This window comes from Maniola hyperantus, chromosome 8, assembly GCF_902806685.2.
Source record: "Maniola hyperantus chromosome 8, iAphHyp1.2, whole genome shotgun sequence".
Taxonomy (NCBI): domain Eukaryota; kingdom Metazoa; phylum Arthropoda; class Insecta; order Lepidoptera; family Nymphalidae; genus Maniola; species Maniola hyperantus.
In genome coordinates this window covers 5,672,080-5,691,451 of record NC_048543.1, presented here as the reverse complement: position 1 = coordinate 5,691,451, position 19,372 = coordinate 5,672,080, and the positions used below count along the sequence as shown (strand labels likewise).

At 37.9% G+C, this 19,372-nt stretch overlaps 3 protein-coding genes across 12 annotated transcripts in view; 1 reads left to right on the top strand and 2 right to left on the bottom strand.

The window, feature by feature from the left end:
* LOC117984475 (hrp65 protein-like) overlaps positions 1-5,384 on the top strand; it is a 32,392-nt gene extending 27,008 nt beyond the window's left edge. The window contains exons 12-15 of the transcript XR_004673841.2: positions 980-1,022; positions 1,609-1,662; positions 3,574-4,124; positions 5,156-5,384. The gene's annotated coding sequence lies outside the window, so the exon portion shown is untranslated. The remainder of the gene's footprint in view (positions 1-979; positions 1,023-1,608; positions 1,663-3,573; positions 4,125-5,155) is intronic.
* A 614-nt stretch (positions 5,385-5,998) lies between these two features.
* LOC117984530 (pancreatic lipase-related protein 2-like) lies at positions 5,999-14,434 on the bottom strand (the record flags this gene model as incomplete). Its single annotated transcript, XM_069500240.1, has 5 exons — positions 5,999-6,213; positions 7,458-7,661; positions 9,355-9,755; positions 10,578-10,724; positions 14,400-14,434. Coding segments are annotated over 5 exons (1,002 nt in total), but the record flags the coding sequence as incomplete, so codon positions are not given.
* The window catches only part of tutl (immunoglobulin superfamily member turtle), an 82,164-nt gene continuing 74,938 nt past the window's right edge, over positions 12,147-19,372 (bottom strand). For 7 of the 10 annotated variants that reach the window (XM_069500262.1, XM_069500264.1, XM_069500265.1 and 4 more), the window contains one exon: positions 12,147-19,229. In XM_069500262.1, coding sequence (XP_069356363.1) covers positions 18,260-19,229 — 970 coding nt within the window. In that variant the 3' untranslated portion in view covers positions 12,147-18,259. Of the gene's footprint in view, positions 19,232-19,372 lie in introns of all 10 variants that reach the window. The other 3 variants (XR_011237024.1, XM_069500268.1, XR_011237023.1) reach the window with 2 other exon arrangements.

Here is a 19,372-nt window from a genome sequence, read left to right as displayed (position 1 = left end):
AACCATCCTCGTACTTCAAGAAATATTATAAAAAAAGAATTAGCGAAATCGGTTCAGCTGTTCTCGAGATTTGCGATTAGCAACACGTTTAGCGATTCATTTTTATATATAGATACATTATAAATACCGTGTACACAATTTAATTGATGACGCCTATTTTGAGCTATTATTTTTCCTCCGATACGATCATATTATCTGGTATTAACTATAGATCTTTAATATTATAACTTATAAGCTTACCTACTTAAAATACGACTAGAGTCCATGACTATTATTGGAAGTCAATTTTCTTGACAATATCATTGAATATAATATCTTCAATCTCAAGATCTTGAATAAAAAATAATTTCTGCTTAAGGTTAACATGGTTAGTAGGTATATAGAAAATTTTTTATCTATAAAATATATGTATTCATTTATTTCAAATGAACGAATTACAATAGCATTTGAAATAAATTAAGAAGAAAAAATGAAACCATCGCATCGCCCAAAAAAAAAATGCCTGAGATGAACAAAAATTAAATTTGTAAAAAAATAATTAAAATTAGAATTTTATTACTATCCAAAAACAAAAGAGGAGTTATTTTTCTTTTCAAAAAAAAAAGAGTAAGAATTGAAAATAATAAATAAGAATAATTAAATTAGGAACATTTTGTTTCAATATTCGCACGCTTACATGATTAGAATCTCAAAAGATACACGTAGGTATTTATTCATATTGTATATTCTAAATAGAATTCAGGATTATTGGCAATTTCTGTCCATCTCAGGCAATTAATTAAAAGTTACATCCAAAATAAAAATGTTTGTTCACTTTTGTGATTGCTAGATAGGTATAAGTAATTTATTAATCTATTTTGAGTAAATTTATAAAAAGTCAGACTTTTACCCTTCCAGCTCTCTTACTTTTTATTGCCTTTAAAAAGAAAACCCTTTTGTAATTTCAAGTACCTGTACTAAAAATGTGTTATGTTTACAGGTCTCGGTTTTCAGCTAGATGTGGGGTCCCTGTTTATATTAAGGTAAATTTTAATGAATTTTTTAAATACATTTTTTACATGCCCGCCGCCCATGAACGTTTACCAAAGGAACCACCTATGCGTTGGCGGCCTTTCAGGAATTTGTTGGTGCGTCCCTTAAATAACCCCCTGTTGTAATGTAATGGGAATACTGCCGAAGGGATTTGATTCCACAGTTTGCATGTGCATGGAAAAAAGGATCGGGCACAACGGGCGGTCGAAGTGCACTAGACACCCAGGTGGAAATTGTTTGCGGTGGCGTGCGGTGCGGTTGTAGAAAAAGGAGGGTGGAATGAGACAACTCTTCAGAGCTTTCCCCATTATAGAGGCGTTAGATTATAGGTACCCTGGATTAACATATAGGCTACTTTTTATCATGGAAAATCAAAGAGTTCCCGCAGGATTTTGAAAAATGTAAATCCACGCGGATTAAGTCGCGGGCATCAGCTAGTCTTAAATAATGATAATTAAATATCGATAAAGATTCTCATTTTTCTTAAGTAAAAAAAAAACGGACTGAATTTAGGAACTACCTCCTTTTTGAAAGTCTGCTAAAAATAGTTGATTTATGCTTTTATTTTGTTCTCAGCGGGCTTAAAAGGCATCAACCCTGATGACTGATTGGCTGACTCACATGGCAAAGGTAAAATTTTACTTTTTTTAAGGAAGCTAATTTTGGTTTTATATTCCACTGAAAATGATGATGATTGTTTATTTTGTCTTCTTTTCCCGACTGATGCGTAATGATGCATAAAAACATATTATGATCTGACAAAGTTATTACTTAGAGATATCTACCTTCAAAACGAAATAACGTTTTTTTATTTAATTTTTAATTGCTTCCCAATTGTTGGTCTTTATTCTAATTCCTCGTGATTAAAATTAAATCCAATATTTTCTTAAAATAACTTAATTATTTATAATTAGGTATGCCATAGCTCATTGTATAGGTACCAGCTGATCCGTCAGTCTTCGCTCGGGTGAAATTTGATATACCTATATAATATATACAGCACGCGGCAGAAAATGTTGTACAATTAACCTATAGAAATAGATGACACCGACAAAACATCTAGGCATAGAGGTATGAGTGACAGAGACAACGCTCTACAAAGCCGAAATCTTATTCTAAAGGTCTGTACAATATTTTTTGCCGGCTACTGTGTACATTATAATACATATATGTATACTGTATATATTATAGGCTATATTACTTCTGGATAAAGTAGCTTTCTAATGGTGAAAGAATTTTGTTAAAATCGGTCCAGTAGATGGGCGTTATTGGCTATTTATGTCAACGGTTAATCAACAGTTATTTAGTTTCAATACCGATATTGATAACCGTTGCGGAATATCGGTATCAGAGTTGTGTTTCAACTAATTTAATATGCGCAACGCGCAGCGGTTTCCGTAGTTATAACTAAGCTAGCTGCCTTATCAATTGATAGATCAAAGTGTAATGGACAAGTACTTGTACAGTTACGAAAATAACGCTACGGTACGCTATAGGTACGGCAGCGATTTTCAGTTAAGTTTAGCCAAAGATAATATATTAAACAAGTACAGATCGCTAACTCTCTATTTAAAATTGTAACTAGTTCAAGACTATTACTAGATGGCGTCACTTGGTTCGTATGAAATATATTTTTTATGGATTTGACGAAATATCATATTTTACTTGTCTGGTTCATCAAATTTATTTATATTTAGTAACAAAATACAAAATTTTCACAACATCACCATCGGAAAAAGTTAATTCTTAATTTTAATTATTGACTCATTGAACTTTACGATATCCATAGCATTTTGCTTTGGATAGCTGAAGTAGTATTACAAAATTCCAGTAGATGGCGTAACAAAATGACTTGTTACTTGAAAATAAAATTATTATTTTGCCTTTGGATTGGTGACGGTTGAATTTGACGGTGTGTTACAATTTTCTGAGTGCTTTTATTTCTTTTCCCTATTTCGTTTGTGAATTGTTTCTGCTATATGGACTCCGAGATTCTGCTAACCCGATTACTTGTGCTTGCTCCTTTTGATGATGCCAAACTGCTGACCTACGCTTGATAGCGGACCCTTTGATGATTGCCTGTGATTTTGGATTTCGTTTATTATTTGAGTAAAATTTGAGTTGGCTCTAAATAAAATTGAGTTTCATCAGCTGTTCGATAGATGCCACTAAATAAATTCGATAACTCACATTTTAGCTTGCACAATAATGCCATCACACTATAAGGAGTTGACCTACAAGGTACCGGCGACTTAAAGGAGTTTTACGCAAGCTTTAAATGAATGTATGACGTTAGCGATCTTACTTGTATATATTATCTTTGGTTTAGCTATAGCGGACACATGTCTAGTCCAGTATATAGGTTTAAAATTTATCCATTACAACCTTTTTATAATATTAGCTTATTTATGAATACAAAGTGATTCTTATTCAAATTGAAGGTATATAGCTCTTTTATAATTTCTTTCTAAATTATAATAAAATAGTTATAGGTACTAATTAATTTTTACTGTTTGCATAAATTTATGTTTTTGTTTGCAGTGGCAGGCTGTGCGAGTGTCCGCATCGTAATCATCACGTGAAATTTCCTTTTAACAAAATTAATGTACTGAGGGTTTTCCTAAATCAATTGGTTTATCAGCAAGAACAATTTAGCAAAACTAAATAATTACACTCTGGCTAGTATTCTTTATTAAATCTTACGCTTACTGCCTCAGCCGTTTTACCCAATAATTAGGGGGTTTTATTAATGGACAATTTATCTATACCTATAGTACAGTAATGTGTAAAAATAGTAATCTTGGAAGTTAAAGAATTAATAGAATGTTATATTTTTGTACAAAAGAACCAAGTCTTTCACTAGAACTAGATCAATGAAACAACTTGACAACACGCAATTTATGCAGCATTTTGATAGATAGACATTAATGGTAAATACACATTTGTATAAAATAAGTATTCTAATGTTTAATAGATTGCTATTATATTAACAAAATCTAAATCAATTAAAGTCACGTGGGGCGCGTAACATCAAGTCTTCCTTTGGTCAATACGCTGCACGGTCATCTCGAAGAGTTCTCAACAATATGAAGGTTAGTAATTTATTTTTTCATCATCATCATCAACCCATCGCCGTCCAACCCAACCCCGATGGCAATAACAGCTATTGAGTTATCAAGGCTTCAAATAAGGCTTGGACAGACAGTCGCAGTAGATTTATTACAGGAACAACAAAATACAATTTTACAAATAAGTAAATCTTAAACCTAAATAGTTTTCAATTTATTGTTAGCACATAAAATTGTCTTCGTCATTCATTGTATCGGCTGTACCCAGCTATAGCCTATATATACAATGACGAATAACAAAAAAATGATTCATTTTTTAGAAAACAGATCGTTATAGTTGTACAAGGAACACCTGTATGGAAGTCGTTCACACGATCCTTCTCCGTCTAAAGAGTGGCGTGCATCGTACATTTTACTGTATTGCAATAAAAAATTGAACACACACGTGATACTGCTGCCATCGCTTTGTGTCTGCCAAACCCTTACGCCTTAAGAGCTTCCGACACGGTCAAGCTGCTTAATGCGCCCGTCAAGCGGCTTGATCAGGCTAACGGTACTTTTCTCACACATCGAACACTGTCCGAACGTTGCGTCAAGCAAGAATATAAAAACTTTTTAAACGGTCAAAATGCTTGTAAAAACTAGCAAAAAACTACGTGCTTGGTGTCAATCCGCTTGACCGTCTCGAAAGCTCTTTATACTCGTACTAATCTGTGATCAAAGCAATCATGAGTACCTAATGTAATAAGCCTATTCAGAAGCCTCTACTGATTGGGCAAAATGGGGTTGGTCTTCTTGGACGTTATATTCGCTGAAACTTGATCGACTCGAGACTCGTATAAAATAGTATACTGTTTTATACGAGTCCATAATTTATAAAGGTGTTTATTTAAGTAATAGGAATAAAATATTATGATGATTATTCGTTTTTGTCTTCTTTTCCCGACTGATGCATAATGCTGTAAATCGATTATTTCTGAATATAATATAATCGATATTAATTTTTTGTACTGATATTTAAAACTGAATGTAATTTGGCGTTATTCTTGTTCCAGATTGCAAGCCGAAGTTTGCGAGGCCCATGTTTCCTATCAAAAATACCTTAAAACCAAAGTTTTAATAATTGTTATGTTGTTAGTTCGTTTATCTTTGTTAAATTTTATTATTTCATCCATTCGTGCTGTTTCAAGTAAATGCGTTAATATAAAAAGTCCACGTATTATGTATAGTATAGTTATTAAGTTCTTATACTTATTGTAATAAAATGGTAGTATATAATTTGCAGTTGTTTTTTAATTCAGGGCTGATTTTTTAATCTCCAAATAAATAAACTTTAACCAAGGAATAAAGACTGGCAGTTTTTCAATATTCCTTAGATAAATATTATTTTGGCGATAGAAATATCGACCCTAAGATATACCTCCTTACCTTACCTACTAGGTATTTTAGATAGGTGCTAGCTAAATAGCTTTTGGTAACTGACCTATAGGTACATGTATATATTGGTCGGTTACAAAAAGCTGGTACATTCACAGTACTCTCACAAACGCACTTAATCAAGTTACATTATTTTAACGAGATTGTGCCCAAACTATTCGGCGCGCTGCGTGCCGCCAGTTTGAAATAAATAAAATCGTTTCTACGCTATAATGGACCTATCTGCAAATGTAGCTAATTTTAAATCGAAATGAATCTAGTCTAGTGTTGACGTCACTAAAATGGCGGCCACGCGCATTAGCAATTTGCAGGATTAATACGTGTAAAAAAATCCCAGGCGTAGTAAATTATTATATTTTATTAATTATTCATTGTTCGCAGATAGTTTTAAGTACCTAATTAGGTAGGCAGATACTATAGTTTTGAAAAAAATGTGTCGGCAAGGTACCTATATTACTTTACTACGCGTATTTGGACTCATTTCGAGTTCGAAGATAATAATTTCCGTTACTTTGCGGGCTTGCAGGATAGCCCATGCTGGTTGTTGGATTATTTTTGCATTCGTCTTTTTCAAACTTTTCCCAACTCTCACAAGCATAAGAGATAAAGCCCCCTTCAGATTTGTACTCGATAGATTCTTCAAAATACTCATATGACCTGCTGTGGCTGCATGCATCTGAAATGTTTTGTTGGGCTAATTAGGACCAGACTTCGTCTAAATAGGTAACTACATGTTTTTATATCTTAGAAAGCAATATTATGATTGTTTCTTATTGTATCCACATTACGGATTAATCGTTATCAACCCGTCTATCTTTCATTGTTCTACTATTCACATACTATTTCATTTTACATTCTTATATTATAATAGAGGTGTTATTAAAAGCATAATGGGACTCGCATAATTTCCGCCTTATAATCCTGCTGCTGAAAGCAGACAAATTGGGACTGCCTGCGCGGCTGAAGGTCTATTCAGTAAGACGAATAATACAGTCTCTAATAAGCCTGTTCGAGCCTTAAATGGAACTATTATTGCAATTGGAGCCAATAGGATTCCTAACAGCCTAGGAGTTTTTTTTGCTTGATACTTTTATTCAATCAGCGATCTATTGACTATTGACTGTGCTATTCACTAAATAGTCAATATAGATACCGGGAGGTAAGATATACCTAATGTGTAAAATTTTACTCCTCACGCGCCATTTTAACTTTTTGACTTTTGTGTCAAATTTCTTGTCAAAAGTACGATTTTGGTCCTTATTTTAAAGGTGAACGGAACCATACTTTTGACATGACATTTGATCCATAGAGTTAAAATGGCGCGAGAGGAGTCATTTTTTACGGATTATATATGGAGAACCTATCAGATAGCATCTCTCCGAAATATATATGTACTGTAGAAAATCTGCCTTGGTATTCTACAGGGTATCATTTCAAACAAGTTTCAAACAGTGTCTAAGGAACTGTTTTATCTTGTTACCCCCTCTCCATTTTTCTATATCGAATCCCGCGGTATTGTAAAATTCCAACAAAAAACCCGCCTTGAAAATTAAAAAAAATGTAAGTGTCAAGTACGATTCCGACTCGCACTTGACACTTAAATCGAGTTTTTTTAAATAATACGTCATAATATCATTGGCCTTACTAGAACAGAAGGCAGATATGCCAACTCATGCTTTTGAGCCTCAATAGCTCAACGGGTAAAGTAGTGGACTGAAAAACCGAAAGGTTGACGGTTCAAACCCCGGCCGTTGCACTATTGTCGTACCTACTCCTAGCACTAGCTTGACGCTTAGTTGGAGAGGAAAGGGAAATATTAGTCATTTAACATGGCCAATATTCTTTTTAGGTCCTTATCTACGAACCTGCTACGTACTACTAGGATTAGATCTGTTAATGTACTACGTACTACGTAGGTACCTGCAGCTCGTCGAGCGCCATTACATCCAGGTTGCATCGGCAGTCCACTGTTGGGATAAAAGTCAGCGTCGCCGTAACTTTGTCTGTAGCCATAGACCCCTCCACAAGTGTGTATGATATCTACAAACTCTGCGTCACTCTTATCCAAACGAAAATCTGGCGGCATTATTGGCACTTCGAAAAGAGGCCGCGCTGGGTCCAGGCCTGATTTCATTTGAGAAAAACAGTTAGGTACATGATTAGTGATGAGGGGCTGAAATCTTGAATCTTGGTCCGTCGTTTTGTAGATTAGAGATTTGGCGTCCCTGCTACTGTCACCTGTGCTGTCACAAACACATACCTACCTAATCGTTAACCGTACTACGCGGCAGAAAATATTATGATTATACTTACATCGACCTTTAGAATGAGATTTCGGCTCTGTAGAGCGTTGTACCTATCTATCACTCATACCTACCTATGTGAAGTTTTGTCGGTCTCAACGTCAGAGACAATGCTTTACGAAACCGCGATATCTTTCTAAAGGTCGATGTACATTATTTTCTGGCGCGTACTGTACCCAATGAGTAATGACTTCTAATTGACTGTATCTACCTACTCCACGACGGAAAATTTCCGTGTGTTTTTTTCCCGCAAAATCTGTGAACTAAAGAACTACATAGAAGCGCACGTACTGCGAAATTAATTCCGCACCGGATACCTACATAGATTTAAATTCAAATTTACGGATTTTAAAACGCACCGCACCATGGTGCGCGCTAGCTCCAGCCAATGATTTATTTGTAATCTTTCGGTAAGTTACAGTTTTGATGAGTCAAGAATATACTTACCTACCTACGACTTTGAACAATTAAAACCGTTAAGTAACTTATCGACACATTACAGATAGATTGACTTTAACTTTGGCCGTTTGTCGAGTCGTTTGCGAGACTATAGATTTATCTAGTCACTCTGAATTTAAATGAGTTTGACTTTGAAGATTCCGTATTTCCGAGAGCACGGGTAGACCGCCCCATCCCCCACCTTTAGTCCGTCTTCATAGTAAGATGACCACAACACAATACTGTTAGGGCTTTCCGCTAGGGATGTGAATAGGTAATGAGTTATCAGTGGTAAGGCAACCTTATCCAAATCTACTTGGCATATAAAGGTCCGCTAGGTAGGTATAGTGTGCGTATAACACTATCCAATCTGAACGCAAGGCGAATCGCAGTCATTGTACGAAAAAATAACTCAGGAGCATTGTCTGGTGGAAGGCTTCGGCCGTGGCTAGTTACTACCCTACCGGCAAAGCCGTGCTACCAAGCGATTAATCGTTCCGGTACGATGCCATGTAGAAACAAAAGAGGCATGGATTTAATAAAAACTACCACACCCCTTCCAGGTTACTCCGCTTCCATCTTAGACTGCATCATCACTTACCACCAGGTGAGATTACAGTCAAGGGCTAACTTGTATCTGAATAAAAAAAACCGGCCAAGTGCGAGTCAGGCTCGCGCACCGAGGATTCCGTACAACAGTCATATTTTTTAGACTTTTTGCACGACAATAAATAAATTTAAATTTTAGTTTTATTATTTTTGACATTTGTAACATTATCATTTAAATTTGTATTTTTTTGTGACTAAGTATTTAATGTGACTAATTTTATCAAAACTATGTACACGTTGTTAGGTATATCATAAGTTATAACATATTGCATGCTAATGGGCAGAATTTGGCTGTACCTTTTTGTTTTGTAATATCTGCACTGTTTACCCATATTCGGAATAAAGAAATTTGAATTTGAATTTAAAAAGAGACAGACAGACAGACAACAAAGTGATCCTATAAGGGTTCCTTTTTCCTTTTGAGGTACGGAACCCTAAAAATGTGTAAAACTTCACTATTTAAATACCTGTTATACGGAATATTTTTTGATTTGAAAACATTCCGGCATAGCCCATGACATGTGCTCCTAGACTGTGCCCAATCAAATGAAAGCTTTGACCCGTTAGACGGTATGTTCGGATGAGTGCTCTGAGTAATGTAGCGACTCTGCGCCCCACATATCTGGTACTGACCGCGGCCAGAGGATAAATCTCATTTCTTGATAACTCATACCAGTCTACTGTTATCACATTGATGTCGTATTGTCTTAAAAAAGATTGTTTTATATTCTGTAACCATTCAGCCTTTTCCCCAGTTCTCCATCCGTGAGTCAAGATTCTGATGTCTTTAGATTTATTTAAATATTTACTTTCGATGGGTGCATTGGTTTCAGGTATGACAAGCGTCTCTGGTTCAAACTCATTATTTCTGTAAATAATTAGTGTAAGTCGGTACTAAATATTATTTATTGGTAACTAGATGATGACCGCGACTCCGTTTGTGTGGATTTAGGTTTTCTAAAATCCCATGGGACTCTTTGATTTTCTAGGATCCAAAGTAGCCTATAGTATATATCCTTCCCCGGGATGCAAGCAGTGGCGTGCACTGGGTTTGAAGCCAGGGTATGCATTAGTTAGGTAGGAACCAGTTTACTGGCAGGTCATAATGAAAAATATGCATTGAGCTATTACAACTGGGGTAAGCAGTGCATTTATGCCTCTATGACCTGCACGCCACTGGATGCAAGCTATCTCTGTACCAAATTTCATCGAAATCGGTTAAACGGATGGGCTGTGAAAAGCTAGTACACAGACAGACAGACAGACACACTTTTGCATTTATAATATAGTATGGAAGTATGCATTACTCAACTCAACCCAAAACTGGTACCTAACATTGAAAAGCTCGAAGAGAAAAATCATCGCCATCGTCATTATCATCAACCCAACGCTGGAAAAGTGCGGATTGGTAGACTTCACACACTTTTGAGAACATTACTTACCTATCTGTGGAGAACTCAGGAACGGAGGTTTTCCTCACGATGTTTTCCTTCACCGTTAAAGCAAGTGAAACTTAGCTTCGACAAGTGACCTAGATGTGCGTGCCTGGCAACGAATTAATCATTAGGTTGTCACCTCTTTTTACCACAAGAAGACCACAAGGCTCTCACCGGAATAATTATAACTGATTTACAGATATCATGAAAACTCCTAAAATTAATGTAGAAGTACTTAATTAATCTATCTTTACCTAGTATATAAATAAAAATAAGCATCACCAACAATCAAATCTTCCGTGTCTTTAAATATTGTTGAAAAATTCAACACAAGGTTCTGTCCGTAGTCATCCACGAAATATAACCAGTCCCCGCCATAAGTTGCCAGCTCCTGCGGTGTACTATAACTCGTATACGCTGAAATGTTACACGGATAAAGAGGTAGGTTTAATATTGTTTTAATATACGTAGTAGGTACAAGCTAATAAGGCAGCCTAAGGCGCAAAGACCGAGGGAGCGCTGAGCTTGAGGGGAAAAAGGGGTGGTTGCAAACAACCACCCCTTTTCCCCTTTTCCACCCAATGACGGTAGGTATAGCAGAATTTCACAACAGGTAACTACATTCGTTTCTGACATTAGCCCGAACAAACGCGCACTCAGCGCGGTGAGAGACTTCATTGTTATGTACCTAGTGATGAGAACTACAATGACCAGTAGGCATCAACATCATCACCAACCGATAGACGTCCACTGCTGGACATAGGTCTCTTGTAGGGACTTCCACACGTCACGGTCTTGCGTCGCCTGAATCCAGCGGCTCCCTGCAACTCGCCAGTAGGCATAGGATTATTTATTTATAGCTAATTGTATATATTATTATTAAAACATTTTATTACCTAGAAAACACAAACAAGTTACACATGGTAGCTCGTAGTTAAGTAATTGCATCTTTGGAAATGTTACTTGGCAGGAGGGTGGCACATAAATTATTAACGTACCTACATGGTTAACATGGTTACCTATTTATTATTCAGTTGCGACAAGTTCTTATCGAATATACCCATTCCTAATAACTTCCGTTAATAATTTAACACAATGTGATAATTATAAGTTACAATGTAAAAAAAATTCTTAGTCAATGCAAATTATACTACGCGATAAGTTGAAATGGTAATCGGAGAGCCCGCACACCCGCATAGCCCCCGCGCTAACCCGGTGCGATCGAGCGCGGGTGACGTGCGGGTGTGCGAGGCATCCCCCGCCTCATACCCCTATTGTCATCTCCACCTGTAGCGGACTATAGGTAGGCAAGCAGTTATATTAGTACCTAGCCCAAAAGGCGTGGGAAATTTTGAGGACGTGCTATAAAAGCTGGTAAGAAAATGTAACTAGAATATGGCAACCTTTTGAGTTTAGTTAGACTCGCCTATACTTTTTTTACTTAGAATTTATATTTAATCTGTTAAAAAATTTGGATAAGTATTTCAAGTTGAAAAATTTTGCTATAATATGCCGACTGACAGATTACGTTCGTAACATAATTAGATACCTATTAATTATGGTACCTATAGGTACTTATATGTAGCACTTGATCTTATACACTAAATGGTGCTTACAAGTTACAAACTTTACCGTATGAGAACGATTTTACTCTTGCGCATGCATCTTAGCGCAACTGCTCAGCTGCGAGTGTAGATGTCAGAGAGTATCATGAGAGAGATGTCACGCAATGGGTGTCTATTATGGTCGCCGAAAAGATCAGGTGTGGAGTTGTGGACCTGCCGCGCCCCAAGGTGAAAGTAATCATCAGAATAACACACAAATTAAATCATAGCAACGTTATTGTATTTTTTTATTTTTTGAATTGAATCCTTCGTGTGCTTACACAGTAAACACTGATCTCAACACTTAAAACTAAAAATATTCTAAAAAATTAATGGGTATTTCAAGTTAAAAAATTGCTGCTTGTGCAATGGTTTCTTTCCACCAAGGCGAAATATTACTTACATAAGAAATTATGGTTTCGCTGGAATAACTTTAAAAGTGCTACAGGTGTAGTAGGTACACCTCGAATTTTGAAACAAATATTATCACGTAGGTATTGTGCTGAGATATTGTGCATTATGCTTAAGATTTTAACGTTGGGTGCCCCTGTTTCATCGCATCTTTCGCCAATGTGCACGTTAATTTATTCTCATACATTTCTTTATACAAACTGATATATCATAAAGTTTATTATATTAATCTAATATATTGCTATCTTTTTCATTTTAGTCTATAGAAAATGTCAACCGACTTGTTGTGCTCTATTTATTCATAAAATATGTTCGTATTTCGATAATTTTTCCAGTAGTTTTAAAACAAAGGAGAATGTTATAAGAAAGCAAATCTTAGAGCAAACACACACGGGCAGCTCAAACAGTTGATGGTTGAACAAGTGCACGATCACTAGGAGCGATCGCAACTGCTTGACAGGCGGGTGGCCTCGTGTAAAGGCCTATTCACATGTACCAGAGGACTCACAGCTCCGGCACCGTATTCTCATAGTTTCATATCGGTATTAAAGTGATACCCAGTGTCTTCAATTCACACATGACAGTGATTTCTCTGTATTTTTGCGTATCCTCTAGTTACAATCCGACAAAAAATATCTTCGTCGCCGAGTTAAGTCCATGCTAGGCGGCGCCGCGCCGGCATTAACACTGAAGCAGTGCGATGTCACTGACACTGACAACGGACAAGTGTGGACGCTTTCATGGTGCGGCAACATTAAGGTAACGTCCTTAAAGGTCAAAATTGGGAACTGAATTGAAAGTTAACGTCAATGCCCAACAACACCTTAAACAACGTGATAATTTCCGTCGGTAAACAACGCGTTGAACTGAGTGGCCACACTAACAGTTAACGACTGATGCCATTTACAATGCCGTTTACATTGGCGTTAAAATGACCTCATTTCAAGATGGATGTTGAATATATTTCATAATTACCGAAGGAATAAAAGAATATAAAGAAAGAGAAGATGGTGGACTATTCAAATGCTCAGGATTCAGGAATATCCAGAACTAAGATCACATCATCATTACTCCACTACATGTCCGCTCCCCTACGAACACGTGTGTTCCCGTAAAGCTCGCCACAAGCTCGCAGCGCACACTGAAGACCGTAGCGTAGGTGATGTGACCGCTACAACGCGATAATTCTCCCGTTGGATATCTTTGATGTGCCAAAATTTACCGCCACCCGAGTTATCGACAAACCCCAAATGGCATTACGAATGCCATTGATCAAAATATCGCGTTGATCGTGGCTAAACCAACAACGGTTAGCGGGAAATGGCGTTGAACAACCCGTTGTTGGCCGTTAATGTAGCCGGGACAATAGAGTATGTACCTAAGTAGGTATGAAATATTAATAATTATCATGGTGACGGTACTGTGTTGGAACTGTGACTTCACTGATATGTGTGAATAGGCCTTTAGTGTATGATATTAAAAGGAAGATTGTAGTTTGCACCATGCATCACAGCTTGCCAGTCAGTCATGATTGCTTCAAGCTGTCTGTGTGTGCACGCACTTAATTATTCATTTTTCGAAAGAAACCGCTTTGTAATACATACTAAGGATACTTATAAGAATTATTACTGTAGCAACTGAATTTAAACAAATAAATAAATTGGTATGTAGTTTTGATCGATTACCTAGTTAGGTACAATATTTAGGTAAAATACATCACGGAAAAGTTAATTCACAATGGAGACTAGATATCACATGGTTTGAGCTATATCGATTCATAATTGTGTTTTTTTTTGTATCTACAGAGAACTTGGGAGGATTTAATGAGAACAATGACAAGGTTACGCAGTTTTACGATACTTACAGTAAAAATACAAACAACTAATTTAGACTAGTAACAGAGAAAAATAATAACATTCGCAATAATATTAAACGTTAATAAACCTCATATTATTTAAAAATAAGTACTTATTATATAAAATCATAAACGAATGCAAAGTACAAAACCCCAAACCAATGCAGCCCTTTTATGCAAAATTACAAAATATTGAATGTAAGTACCTATGAGAATTAGATAGGAAGGTGAAAGCGAGAAAATATCAAAATCTCATATTTCAATTTGTGGTAGAGGTGGTACAATGCATCGTTGCCATACCACTTTTTGTTATTCCATCGTAATGCGAATAATTTTACAAATTGGTCAGTCGAAATCATTGAGCATAATATTATGATAATATTTTAACGCAGGTATAAGTATTATAATCGTTATGAACAATGAGTTAATTTATTGCACAAACATTTGATACTATCGAGCTAATGTAACGCTAGGCGGTTTACCTAGAAAACATGCTTTGTTAAAAAAACAATCGAAACTACTGTGTGTCGATTTATCGCAGCTTATTCTAATTTGCCGGCAGTGACCTGAATGACGCTCGTGTCTTATGCTCACTGTGGAAACTTGTTGCTAGCGAGTAGCGAGTCACGGCGACATCCTAAATTAAGACAAAGATGAGGAGTTCTTTCGTAAAGCGTTCCGAACAAAGCTCTCGTTTGAATATTAATTAATCGTGTAGATACGTTCTAGAAACTAGTAATTGTGGTATTTACCTATGTGGCATGTAATTTTCTGATTGCCACATTTCCTTTAAAATATTTAGTTTCAAAGTTACACGGGCTCAAGGATTTACAAACAAATCTTTAAACCCGTGTAACTTTTTAAACTACCTACTAGATATTTTTACGGAAATCTGGTAAATCACAGAGACATTAATTATATATAAGTTTCTATAACGTGTTTACATAAATTTAATTGAGTTGGATTGGTTAGTAGGTATATTATTTTCAAATGAGCTGCTGCTGCGTTTGTAAGGAATGGCTGAAGAGCGCGTTAGAGAAACTTAACAGCTTCCGGTTACCGGTTGAGTCATTCGTGTGTTAAATTGCATGTAAGTGTAATAGAGCGTTACGTAGTATAATTTTAGGTTCTGTGATAACGTTCGTACACAACAAGCGAACAACAAGTCCCCTCAATAGGTTTAAGTCCTAATATTATACAGTACCTAGAGATGTGGTGCGATGCGCCCTATTAACATGCCGCATGCGGTATCCGGTATGGCTATGATCATTTCATTCTAATCATCATATCAGTACTTAGTACTTTATAATATTGTAGCCATTTATATTGCTCTTAATATTGATTCCAAGTTTTGTAAGCTTGAAGGTGATTTTTGTTTCAAAAAGTAAGTAGTATTTTGAACCACACGCCTACACTTTATTAAGTGTATCTAGAGACGTGTAGGTTTACGTTAGAACAGTAAAAACTCACTTATAAAAGCATTACATTATAGTCCGTACAAAATGACTTCTCACGCGCCTGTTCTCTGGGTCAACTGTCATGTCAAAAGTACGATAAAGCTTTAAAATAAGTACTAAAATCGTACTTTTGACATGAAATTTGACACATAAAGTTAAAATGCCGCGTGAAAAGTATATTTTTACGCATTATACTTTGACTAGAATTCAAGTCGGGTCTAGATCTTCGTTACGTCTTGGTAGTTGGTACTACATTGCCGCGGCGCGCGCACCGCACCTCACATACTCATCCGCTCCTCGCACGAACATACAGTACACCTTATTAACCTACCTATCTATTTGTTATGAGTAAATTATTTCAATTTCTTTAAAGCGTACATTTTATACTTATTTCTTAGGAGGTTCTTAACGATATTGAGTTTTCGAAACATGTTCCAAAAAGAAAGATTTAATAAGTACAAAATTGTGTAAAAATCATGCATGCAAGGAATATTAGCGTTTAGTTTAACTTGTAAATAATCCTAATAAAACTAATTGCAGTCTTCGCGTTGACTGATCAATAAATAATATTTTAGGTTTTCAGGTGGGATCGCTTAAGGAACCGAGTGGTCGTGCTATGTATTTCATAAAAATATTTTCTTAAAAAAACCAATAAAGTATTTAATTTTGAGATAATATTAACTCTTAAGAAAGGTGTTAGAAATGACTGGCAAACTTATTTATACGAGATTGGATTGGTCAGAATTTGCATAATTTGTTTGAGCACCTTTTCTTATAGCATTGTGCCACTTGGTTACATTCAGTATAATTAGTGTAAGATGTTAATTTAATGATAGAAAAGTCTAAATAAAATTATGCTAGTGCCTCACAAGTACTGGCTTCGTTCATCAGAACCTCGTTCATACAACAGTACCTAAATAAATAAGTGTATAATATAATATCTAATATGTTTTTACATATGTACAGTTAAAAACAAACAAAGTGGTACATAACGAATTAAATAAAAATTTGTACTTGGAAAAAAATTATCCATTAAAACATGAAACAGTATATCGGTTCTGTTCGACCTATGTATATTAACTCTAAGTCTAACTAAGATTATTTGTGTTGTATATAATATGAATTCACGCATTCGGCACTGATCTTACCTTATAATTATATTCTGCTATAGGCAGTATGATATTTTATTAAGTAGACTAAGAAATCTTGTGAAGATGCCTTCTGGCTAAGTGGTCGATTTACCTAGGATGTATCGATGGCAAAACAACATATCGTTTTACTTAGTCCTTTTTCTTTTTCGTACAATTTATAATCGAGTGATTTCTAGATGGTTTGCAAAACCATAGTGATATATCAGAGTTCGATTGGACGACACTCGATTATTATAAATAAAATAATTTCTAAAATCGATCTAAGTGTAAGACCAAAATTAACATCTACCGACGGAGGCATCGCAATTCGCACGCTTTTCTCATATATCAAACATGTTCAAGATATAGGAACAGTAAGCGCCGAACGCGTGAAATCTTACTAATTTTTTAAATTGTAGGTACGTACTTAATTTTTTTTAAATATTAACTACATATAATATTGGTATGAGCGGTGTTGTGGATGCGTCCCCGCTCATACCTAAAGCGTTTAGGTGAACGTACTCTCGCACTGCCTCCTTGCCTATAACGACGCAGTACTGGCCTAGTCGTTGCGGCTATCGTTGATATTATTATGTATTATGGCACAAATAACGCGTTTTTAATCAACCAATTTTAACTTCGCTCTTATCGATATGATGATCGCTTATACTTGATACCTACTTTATTTTTAAATTCATATAACAACTAAACAGGAACGAAAAACGTTGTGCATTTACATCGAATCGTTAATTGACATTAATATTTCATTGGAAAGCAGCCAGTGCGATTACATAACGCCACGGCATCCACATATACACGTATGTACATTATTACTATTTCAGTCCAATTGTTGAGTGACTGAAAACGTGTCTAATTTCTTATTACAACAGTAGGTAGTCCCAGCGAGACTGGCGACCAAGGTGGGATGTTTAACACTAGGTGTACGGTGAACGTAAGGAAATAATTGTTCTGTTCGAGAAACGAGGCAACGATGGCCACTGCTTCCTAAGTTATCGAACGTAGGTCCCTACGTATCGAAAACTTTTTAATGTGTACCTAAACAAACAGACAGTACCACTTAATTACAAATATACATACAACCTACACCTCTTAGTCTTTTTAAAAATTGACTTACAAAATTAACGTAGGGAAGTTACTTTTTCGCGTAAAAATAGAAAACAGAAATCCGGATAAAATAACCGTAGCCCATCGTTGACTCGGATTTAGCGAGACTTTATCATTTGGTACAATAATAATGGACATCGACATCGCGCTAGCTAGGTGAACTTCCCACACGCGGAAAAGTTACTTAATTCATTTCAGCGCACAATCACGTGAACTTGAGCGAGGGAGGTCGCAAAAAAACAGATAAGTACCGGTGCGGTGTAGAGAAATAGTTTTTGTTTCTATTAAAATCGTAATCGAATTTTTGCGATCGCGGTCTCGGTGGGGATCGAATAAGCGAGCTCGGTTCGGCGATCAGCAGACGGTCTCGGCGGAAGCCAGCGGAGCCAGCGCCGCGAGCGCGGCCAGCGGCGATAACGGCGGCGGCGCGCTCAGCGGCTCCGGCGAGCGGCGGCGCAGCGCCTGCCGCTTGCGGAACTCTAGGAACTCCTCTTTCATGGCGCGCACGCGCGCCTCCACGTCGTCGCGTGTAGCGCGCGCGCGCGTGCGCTCCGGCGTGGACGGCGTAGGCGTGCGCGTGGCACGGTCCCACTCGTAGTGCACGTCCACGGAGCCTGCGTCGCCCACCTCGCCCGAGCCGGGCCGCGGCGGCGGCGCGGGCGGCGGCGGCCGGTAGGGCGGCGGTCGCCACTCCGCCAGGCTGCCGGTGCGGCTGCTACGGTTGTGCTGCGACGAGGACGCGTTCTTGCTGCCGAAGCCGCTAGAGGAGGACCTGCTCTCTGGCGAGGCCTCGTGCGGTGGTGGCGCCGGTGGCTCGGTCGAGGTGCGTGGCCGGCCATGCCGCGGCGCGGGCCGCATCCTGGCGCGCACGAAGGCGCCACACGCGCGCGCCTGCTGCGAGTCTAGCACCGCGATGTGCGGCGGCCGCGACCGGAACGATGGGGGCGTCGGGAATGAGCCGTCCGCTGAGCTCGGGAAGGGTACCGAACTGAGGTCGGAGATGTGAAGGGGTGACCAGGGTGTCCAGGCGGGCGCCCAAACGGGCCAGGGCGGCCAGGGCGGCCAGTGGAGGGCAAACGCTGGCGACGAGGCGCGGAACAGCGGCGGCGCGGCGGCGGGGCGCAGCGGCGCGCGCAGGCGCGGCAGGAACCCGCCGTCGTCGGACGAGGAGGGCGCGGGCGACGGCGAGGGCGCGCTGGAGGCCGAGGACACGCTGCGCGAGGCCCAGCGCTGCGCCTCGTCGCCGCAGCGCGTCGCCGGCCAGATCCAGTTGGCCGTGAATCGCAAACACTGCACTATACTCGATATTCCGCTTTCTCTAAATCTGTTTTGAAATAAGAAAACGTGTTTTCATCTCGTGAAACGATAATAAAATTACCTACACGTAAGTTTTGAAAAAGTTCTGCATCTAGTTAGACTGACCTGATTTCCTAAATTATGCAGCGTGAAACAAGTCATGAATTAGTA